The sequence below is a fragment of the Tinamus guttatus genome, unplaced genomic scaffold (assembly GCF_059628265.1).
Source record: "Tinamus guttatus ecotype Peru unplaced genomic scaffold, ASM5962826v1 Tinamus_guttatus_pri_ptg000202l, whole genome shotgun sequence".
NCBI lineage: Eukaryota > Metazoa > Chordata > Aves > Tinamiformes > Tinamidae > Tinamus > Tinamus guttatus.
Window position 1 is genome coordinate 1,977,642 of NW_028288736.1, and position 10,293 is coordinate 1,987,934.

General features: G+C 40.6%; 1 protein-coding gene across 1 annotated transcript in view; it reads right to left on the minus strand.

Annotated features, from left to right (window-relative positions):
• Positions 1-9,685, minus strand: part of ENPEP (glutamyl aminopeptidase) — a 29,687-nt gene extending 20,002 nt beyond the window's left edge. The window contains exons 1-3 of the mRNA XM_010227469.2: positions 9,002-9,685; positions 4,851-4,992; positions 2,099-2,230 (exon numbers count right to left, since the gene is read on the minus strand). Of these exons, the coding sequence (XP_010225771.2) occupies positions 2,099-2,230; positions 4,851-4,992; positions 9,002-9,612 (885 nt within the window). The 5' untranslated portion in view covers positions 9,613-9,685. The remainder of the gene's footprint in view (positions 1-2,098; positions 2,231-4,850; positions 4,993-9,001) is intronic.
• Between the last annotated feature and the right edge of the window lie 608 nt (positions 9,686-10,293).

Here is a 10,293-nt window from a genome sequence, read left to right on the forward strand (position 1 = left end):
AATGCTTTGGTTTCAATGCCATAAAATTATACTTCTTCCAACAAGGGGGAGGAGACAGGAAAGTGGTCAGAAATAAAGCTGGAATGAAAAAACAACCCCAAAAAAGCTTATGAAATTCAATCGGGAATCCATTCCAGCCAGGGGATTTCCCTCAGGGTCAGTTTGCAATTACGGACTGCCATTTCCACTTCAGTAATCTCTTTACCCATTTTAGCATTCTTCGCTCCCCCAGCTGATCCCTATTAATGGGCTCCAAAACCTTCAGCGTGCACTAGAACCGAGCTTGGGTTTCACTTGTATAATCTCCTTGCCATTCTCCAAGCTGCACATTCAGTACCTGGCAGGTAAATCAGCTCAGCTGCTTTGTTTACAACCCTGGGTACTTTTTTCCACCATTGATTCCATTAACGTCTTTGTTAGGGCAGTAAATTTCAGAGCTTTTGGCAGAGCTTTTAAATAATTTATCATATCATGTGAGCTGTATGCTTGCTTATGAAAACAATATATAGATTGCAGGGCTTTCTGCTGGATGAAAGATTTATTGCTAATATTTTTTATAGCAAACTGTGCAATGTTCTTTTCAATAATCAGTGAATCTAAATATCCCATTACTTGGCAAGACTTAAAAAGTTTTGTGAATGGAATTGTTTGGTTAGGAAAAGGGCTTTCTTAATATCCAATTAAAAATTTGAGTGGTAGGATCATTTTACTGAAGAAAAGGTATTTTTTAGTGATAAATATTATGTGGCTCCATTAATTCAAAATACTCTTTTCCTATACTTCATGTTGATATAGCTACATCCCTGTTAAGGCAGAGGTCATGATTTTAACCAAATTTTCTAGTGCAGGCAAGTCCTCAGAAATTATTATTGAACAGTGTCGGTAAAATGTGTAAGAAACAAAGTCTGAATTAGAAGTTTCTTCAGGCAAACTCTGTACTTACTTGAATACCTCTGCTTCTACACACACGCTTTAATTATGAAGTTTCAGCAAACACTCCCTTGCATTTAGAAAAGCTGCAGCAACTCAAGAACATTGCGGGCATTATTGTTTTGCTTGGGAAAACAAAACAAAACAAAATAAAAATTGACCTGAGAGCCATATTCTGGAGTGTGACGTTGATTTGCAGAGAATCTCAATGAAGAAGAATTTGGTGTCTGTAAAATGAAGTCTTTTGTGTTTGCTATCTGCATTTCATTGTTTTCTGTTGTACTGAGTTCTACCAAAAACTGAACAAATTCTGATTCTTGAAATAACTGAACTCTACAAAACATCTGTCTATGTGAACATGTGCAAGTTCATGATCAGCTATACCTTCAGAAGATTTTTTGTTGAATCCAAGCCAGAACTTTATTGGATTGCATTGCCTATATGTGCTGCATCAAAATCAAGGAGCTTCTTTGATTTTGTGGATTCAGATTCAGGTATGCTGACTGCATTAGGACACTTGCAAACTATCCAGGTCTTTAGGTAGATCCTATCATTCCTATATGTTTTTATAAGTACTTACTGTGGCAGATGCCTTTAGCCACTATTTGGCTATATTTGGCTAATTATTGCAATAAAAAGAATATTCAAGACAAGAGGCAATTGTTGCAGCACTGTAGACCTATGTCACCCTTACTATAAGCAGCAATGATGTCAAGCTTAGTACAGATCTTTTAAGCCTACAGAAAACAGTAAAATATTTGTACCCACAGCCTGCACATTTCTCATACCCCTGGATTTTTACATTCCCCGAGGATCTGGGGTTGAAATCCAGGACTAGATTGGAGAAAGGACGCTCCTTTCTGACCCACATGCCTGTATTTGAGGAACGGGCTGGGATCTCACCAAGGTGGAATCCCCTTTATCTGGGAGATAGGAAAGGGCTGTGAAATAGTATTTAGACAGAGTCAGGGAGATCACTGTGGATACCTGCTCTGATCTCCTGCATAAAATAGTTTGTAGGAAAGGTGGGGAAAATGTTAGACTCTTAACAAGCTTAGGATAGGCATTCCATGATTGGATTCCTTTTTTTTTTTTTTTTTTCTTTTTGTTTATGCAAATCATAATAAATCTGTTATCTAACTCATGTCCACACCACAGCAAGACTTACAGGTTTGCCACTGGCGGATGTTCTCTCTATCCACTGAAACTGGTGCACCGCAAAACATACCAAGTAGGTGCTCATGGGGACGGACCGCTCGAACGTCGTCCGAACCCAGCTGTTGTCCAGTTGTTCGGTTTGCTGCAGAAAGCGAGAAGGAAGGAATCTCACTTTTGGAACTGCAAACGTGCACAAGAAGGTACAAAATTCTCATGAAGACTGCAAGTGAAGAGGAATGATGAATCACCCCTCCAGGTCCTCTGGCATCCCACTGCTGATGGCATGAGAACAGACAGAATGGTCTTTCTTAAAGCTACAATAGATGGAAAGGGAGTTTGTTTTTCTGCACTCAGAATCTTTTCCTGGTTCTAATTTTGCATCCAGGGTTTGAAATGATTCACATACATAGTTCTTTTGCCAGCAGTTTTCCAACATAGCTGAGTGTGTTTTGTTTTTGAATAGAAGGTGCATAAAATGGCCTCACTTTGGACAGATAAAAGAAGAGACTAGATTCTGCCCTCTCTTAAATATGTGCATCATTCAGAAGCCAGGAAGTGCAGAGATATAAACTAGAGTAAAAAACATAGTCAGAAATCTATCCTAATCTCTTTCAAATGGAAACTAGCGCTGCTAATTGGTGAGTTGTGTATATGTCCATAGGTTTAGTGATGATCATAGTTCTTCTTTTGCAAATCATTTAGCAGCCATTCCTGATTTTCCTAAATGTATTTCTTAAACTTCCTTAACTCTCACTGTTAATGTCTGATGAAGCCTGCAATCTAGTGCGTATGAATCATACCCTTAAATGTTTATTTCTACTATTTGTTATTTGCTATTGGCCATCTAATATTTTTTTAGGCTTCTGATTGCCTGTGCAAGTTAAATAAGAGAAAAGCAAATGGCATATAAAAGATGCTAGCCTTTCACTAGAGTTACAGTACTTCCATACAGTTTGTTCCATACAATTCCATACAATTTGTTCGTTACAAGCACAATATAAACATAGACAGTGGAGTTACAGGTAATACGATTCCATGAGCAGAGAGGCCTTTTTGTAGGTATGTTTATAATCTACTTTTCCATTCTTCATCTACATCCATAATCTACATTCCATATTTAACTCTGTTAAACTCTCAAAATGAGAGCTTCAGTGAAAATGAAAAAAAAGGCAGTTCAGTGGAAATTGTAAATGAAATGGAAAAAAAATCTGTTTTTGCTAACCCGACTTTCACATATTAATTATAAAGCCTCATACCACCAGAATTGCTACAGAATGCATAATACACAATGTACCTTTATAAAGTCTATCTTGCAAGCTCTGTTTTGATCCATTTATATGATTCCCCACAGATCTTTCACTATTAAGAAAAAAGCAACCAACCTTGTGGCCACATGACATGAAAAAGGGTCTTGGTATCATCTGTTAATGTATGTGTCAAATCCTAGTATAAACCCAACATAATCTGCATTTGCCTTGCCTTGCCTGTACTTGGATTTTAGCAAATTATTTAACAAGCGGTAACTAGCCTTCATTATTGTGTGTCCATAGTGTAGGCAAGGTCCACATGTAAAGATAGAGAGATGTAAAAGAAATTTGGAAAACCCATTAAATCTCAGGAACATCTAGCCTCAGCCTCTCACCTTCCTTGCCACTGCCTCCCGCTGGCTGTCACCTGTGAGGAGGAGGAGGCAAATACTCTTCATTCACATGTTCATTAAAGTGCCTGCTGCTCTCTTAGGTATCAGATATTTTTAATAACAGTAGGTCAGAGCTTTACATTTGGAGGGGGTCTGGGAGGCAGCTCTATCGGACTGGTAGCAGTTCTCTGGGTACTTTGCTAATGGATAGTTAGGGTTTGGGGACTCTTTCAGTAAAGCAGTATGTGACAAGGCAGGTTTTTCCTTTTTCTGGGTAGGGTAGTGTTGGGGAAGATGCAAATGTCAATAGCTTGGAGGCTGGAACTTTTTTTTTTAGCTGGGCCCTTCCTTCCCCGCTCCAGGACACATTCATTAGAAGTTATACACTGGAGTACACATCCAGTGAAACTATTCATTACAGAGTCTCCTGGCTGAAAGCCATTCAGTCGTCTTCCAGAGGGCCTAGGGGTAGATAATTGATGCCATTGAATTTCATATAAAATTCAAAATTAGACCCACTAGGTCCAGAAATAGATTTTTTTTTAGAAAATTAATGTGATAGTGGACTGACAAGTGTCTATACCCATGAGCTGACAGATGAGATTTAAGACTCTGCGTTATTAAAAGTAATAATTCTAGGCTTTCTTGCTAGCAGGATCCTTTGCCTTTAGATTGTGATCAGGAGGTCTTTGCTTTGGAACATTATGTATTTTTGGTGGATATTACTAGACTGCCCATCTGGGAAGCAGCTGTCCTCCAGTGCTTCGTTTCCTACTCCACCTGCTCTGTCTGAAGAACCTGCCGTTATACGTATCTGGTCAGCAGGGGATGCTGACTACGAATAAATGAATACAAGGGCAGCTAGCTGAAGACAAGAGACATGCCTAATGACACTTTGGATTTGGCTCTGCGTTGCTGTGCTGTGTACTCATGTACTCACCAAACAGTGGAGATCTTAAGCAAATGACCAATTCTATCTCATGGAATATTTGCTAACCTTCAGCTTTATAGTATCTGGGTGTCAAAGAGCCTGGGGATACCCAGGGGCCTTCCAATCCAGGTTGCCTTTCCAGTAGCTTTACAGAATTGCTCCATTTACGCCATATGGTTGGGATGTACCTACCTGTATCGGCATGTTTGAAAGGGCTTGGTAATCTTGTTCATGGATGATAGATATTGTGTACGTTGCCTTTTTGTTGGGCTCGTCAAAGCATGGAAATGATTTCCGTGCATCTGTTGGCTCATGATCAGTAGCCGCAATGCTCCTTAAACAAATAACATGTTGGCATATTATTCTAAGTCTTCATTATATACCTTTTTTACCTTATCTACAATTTCTAAACGTAATTGTCTAGTTGTTTTACAAGGTGCAATCAATTAACAAGGCATTTTTCTCTGTGCTTGCCCATTCACAACAGTAGGCGAGGTTAGAAATGTGGAAGCAGACATTGTATATAGATGTGGAACACGTCATCAACAACACCTAAGATTCAGAGCAAAAACTTTAGACAATTGTTCACAATGAGATGTTTTTGTGAGCCAAGCAATAAAATATAGATGACTCCTCATGGTTGGTCACCTTACTGATGAACCTGCTCATTGACTTCTGTGCCCAAAATGAAGTACTGATGGTACCATCTAAAAGGAAGTTAAGGTCCGCATCTTGTGATGGACAGTTGTTACTTGGGTAACTTCCAATAGAGCTCATCTTGGAATTGGGGTCTTGAACATCTCCTGGGAAGACACATTGCATAATTGCCTCTAAACTCTCAACTTGCCTATGTAGCAGTCTCATGACCCATAGTTCTCTTTTTGCAGCTACCATGTAGACGTCTCTGCTGCTGCTGCTGCTGCTGCTATGCTCCACTGCCTCCTGCAAGGAAACTGTGCTGGAGGGAAGCATGTGAAGTCCAGGTAAACATCCTAGCACAGAATTAACGGTACGCCGTGCTTGTCATTCTTGCGTGTTTTGAAAGTCATCTCAGATGTACAAAAACAACTACGGGAGCTAGACTGCAGGGGTCACGAAAAAGAAATTAAGATGAAGGCTGTGAAGGTTTATATCATGTGTTTGCTTTTCACGGTGACATTGGGCTCTCCCATTAATGAACTATTAAGTGGCAGAGCATATTCTGTAGTGATTAATGGCAAAAGGGATCACAGATGCTTCTTCAATTAATGTGGAATGTTGGGTATTTTCTGAAAGCACTTCTACAGCTGCTCCATCTATATGAAGGTAGGTTTTTTTTCCCTTTTTTTTTTTCAAAAAGTAATTAAATGTGTACATCATAAATTACAGATCTGTAGCAATCCTATAAGCTCACTTGACAACCAATTTTTCAATGTTTCCGTTGCCCTTGGCTTTCCCCTGTGATGGTTAAATACTAAATTGGTCATTAGGAACTTGTAGCAGCAAGGTTCATCTGAGAGCCTGATGGAGGATAATATATCTGGATTTTTACAATTCATATGCATTCGTATAGTCACTCAAATGTTCATGGTCTCGGAGTAGAAAACATATTGAACATTCGCCTCAGAAAAACTTCAGGCTCAGTGGAGTTTCATTTCTTGGTAAACTGTTTGATGTCACTCTCTACTTTTTGTAGGATTTGAAAATATTTCACAATTAACTCCAACTGCCCAGGGCAGTGCTTCAAAACTATTGCTTAAAACCTTGGCTGTGTATTTTGACATGTTTATATCTTGCTCCTGACTACTGATAACACTATGATATCTCTGTTGATATATAAGGTGATAACCCATCTATCCTCATATACTTGTGAGGGCAGACAGACATCAGTAGTGCAAAAGCTCCCCACTATTATACCTATGGGGTACATTATGAAAGTTCCAGGCAATGGCATACACAGAAATAGCGCTAGAAAAATGAAATATTGTATTTTACTTTCAAACTGTATAATGGAGTTTTTAGATAAGATTCTTTGCCGCTTGGTGACTTCTGCCCTTCTAATTTGTATTGATGTCCAGGCTTGTAAATGTGAACCAGAGGTGACAGTTGTAAATATCCTAGTAATAAGTGAAGATTTGTCTCATACTGCATCCAGCTGTTCTTCCCAAAATAAAACAGTGCTACATTTAGGACTATGGTTTTTTTTTTTTTTTTTCCAAAACCATGCAGTTTTATGCAAAGAAAGCTTCCCTTTGGGCTAAATTACGCATTTTCTTTTTTGTCTTTCCTTAAATTCAGTTCAATCACTTCTTCTGAGAAAACTTTTCTCCATGAGGAAGAAATTCAGGAGTGTTATTATTTTATAATAAAAAATATTTTGCCTTTTCCTAACCAGGAGATGTGCCCAACTGAGCATCATTTATACCTTCCCTGCTCTCCTCTCATGGAGAGCAAAGACATTTCCTATAAACGGACATTTCCTATATGTTCTCTTCAAAATTTCCAAAGGTGGCATTTACCTTAGGGAAATGTAAAATAATAATCAGATTCTAGTCAGCATTGTTCTTGAGCAGAAACCTGTAGGGAGTTGCACTTCTAATAAGCTACAAAATCTTCCTTACCTCTATCCTACCTCTTACCCTCAGACTGCATAGCTGCAATGCAAAATTTGTCTGGCAGTTGCTTTCATTGCAGAGCTGTACTTATTGCCATCGTGTACATCGCCTCTTCCACCCCCACAAACAATCTGCCCAAATTTATCCAAGTTAAAAGCGTTTCAGAAACCACACCATTCGCTCATTCTTTTTAGAGCTTTTCTTGAGTCTAACAAAGAAACCCACATGCTGAAGTTACTCTCTGCACAGAGCATGTTCAAACTGCTGACTAGGATCATCCCTGCATTGTGGCTCCAAGCATCCAGACCAAGAAGCAGGAATTAAATGTGAGCAAGTTCCTTTAGCTCATGAAGCTCTCCCATTTCTCCTGCCTCACATGCTTGATCCTTGTCTCCCTACACTGTCTGGTGCTGGATGGGCACTCGCCTTTCCTGCTCTGTGACTTAGGAGAACTGTGTTCTGCTTTTAGTGTTGACAAAGACTTTGGGCAGTTCAGTTAATATCTAGGCCTCCTTCTCCACCCATAAACCAGAAACAGCATAACCTCATTAATAAGGATGCTAAAATGATACACTTTAAAACTGTTGTGGGGATATCAGATGTTCACAATAAAGAACCAGAGTGCTTTCTGAGTCAGAGCAATGCTGAAGTGGCAGATGGGAAACAAGAGTGAAAGAGTTGGCTGAAGGCTGAGCTCTTCTCTGTGTGGCTTCTTCCCAGATCAGATAACTGCATTTACCTATGAGAAACTGGGGCTTGTTTTTACCTCTGCCTCTTGCATTTGCTGCTGCTTTTGCCTGTCACTGCTGCTACTCCCAGCTTTGCCTCTTAGTGGCTGAACGGAGCTGATGCAACTCGCTCATGACGCTGCTGTCCCAAGAGGGCGAACTGGTGCCATGAAAACAGACCAGACTGTTTGGCTCTGTGTTCCTGCTACAGGGCCCTGGTAGGGACCATCCAAGTTTATCTTCTAGATGTAAAGGCTGGAATAAATCCCTTCAGAAAACGCAAACATTGGAGGAAGTTATGAGTCCTTGTCTTCTTCCATATGCTACCTGGGAACTCCCTCTGACCCCTGGGAAATGTTTTCCAAATTTCCCCCTGGAAGTAGAACATATCTGGGAAGTGGGAGAGGTTAGCTGAAGCAGGAGGGGCTTGGTAATCTTTCCACAACTGTTGATTCTTTAAAAGGGAAAAGCTGCATCATAAATATTCCAAATCAAAGATAGCCTTCCTGTTTTAGACCTCCCTGCCCATAATTTAAAGCAGCTGCAGAAAGGATAGGGAAGTTTTTACTTGGACATTCCTCAGGCTTACAGCATCAAGGAGGCATGATGTCAGGAAAGCTGTTATCACGAGAACATTTCACAGCAAAACTGTCACCTTGAGAAGTGACAAGAGAGAATGGTGAGAGCTATATGCTGTTTACTGGACTACAGAGTTAAAATAAAGGCTTCAATCCCTATACCCGAGGAAGCCATTCAGAGAGCTGGGGGGTAACCTGGGATCAATAGAGTTTGATTTTTTTTTTCAGAATAGAAAAGCAACAGCCCTCTAGTGCCTGTTATCTTGTCAGCAGCCAAAAGGTTTTGAATACAGCATCTTCCTTAGGGAAATGAGAAAATTAAAGAACAGTCCAGAAATGTCAGCAAGTGGTGAGAGACAAGACTGAGAAGCTGAAAAAGAAATAGAGCAGGTATGCAAGTAGAAGTAAAGAAGAAAGATTAAATAAAAGAAAATCTGCTTTACTTGGTCACTCCGTTCTCTGTGTAGGTGGTCCTATAAAACCCAACCAGGGAACCGTTCAGCCATCCTTGGAATTTCAAGGTGAGCACGTAGGGCTCGCTTTCGCTAGCAGGAGAGAGCTCTGCTTCTGCCTTCATCACTATGTACTCCTGAGAGGTGTATTCAAAGCAGTCATTCAGCACAATCTGCTCTCCTGAAGATTTCCTGAGTGTTGGCATTTCCGTAATCTTGGTCTCTCGCAGGTGAAGCCACAGGTAGCTGGTACTTTTTTCCAGAGCAATAGAAATATTGACTGTCCCTGTGTAAATGTCCAACTCCATTTCCGGCTTCACTTCCAGGTCATAGTGGACAGGCTTGATATAAGTGGGTAGCCTGAAATCTGTCCATTCCCCAGTATCGTCGTCTTTAGAAGGACAAGCATCTGAATCTGCTGATGGAGAGACTGTTGGCTGCTCTGTATCTGCTGAAGATGGTTGAGACTTAGGTCTGCTCAGTCCCAAGCCAAGCCCCACAGCTAGACCCACAACGACCACGACGCCACAGATAACGGCCACATGCTTTGTCTTCATGCAGTACTTCTTTGACTTCTTATCCTCAAAATCCATGCCCTCCATCTCTGCTCCCAGGTCTGTTCTCGGAGGGAAACATCAACCATAAAAAAAGCTTCCAAGTCACTTCAGCACTTGCTTTTTTCAGTTAGCGCAGCATACTTTGGTTGTACTTTAATTGTGTAATTATAGCTGTTCTCTGCCTGTCTCCCCCACCTCGCTTTCCACAGGACACTCAATTAATTAAAGACAACATGCATTTGGAGGAAATGGGAATGATCAAAAGGAGTGCAGCTGGGCAGGGAGACGGAGGGAACTGACACAGAAGAACATTGTTCCTGCTCTGTTCCCCTTATAAGCAGCACAACCCCACCCCCAGCCCCTCCTGCTCTGGCCCAAGTTAAATATAAAACAGTGCTATGTTAATCAGCAGTTAGGAGATGAGTGGATGCCAAAGCTCTGTCAGCAGCTTTCAGAAGGAGTTTGCAGATAGAGGTGTAACCGCTCCGAAACCTCAACCTTTGCTACTGCCTCTTCCCTTTTCCCTGATGTGTCTTGTTTGGGGTTTTCTTTTTTTCTTGTACTAGCAAAGATTTTTTTTTTGAACTTACAGTTTATAGTTTGTGAAATGAGACCTCCAAATTCTCAAAAACCCAGCAAAATCATGCACATCTTTCAAGACCTTCTCAATTGTTGGCCTTCTTTTCTAGGCTCGTATACCCTTGCTGTGTTATTCCAGGCAGCTGC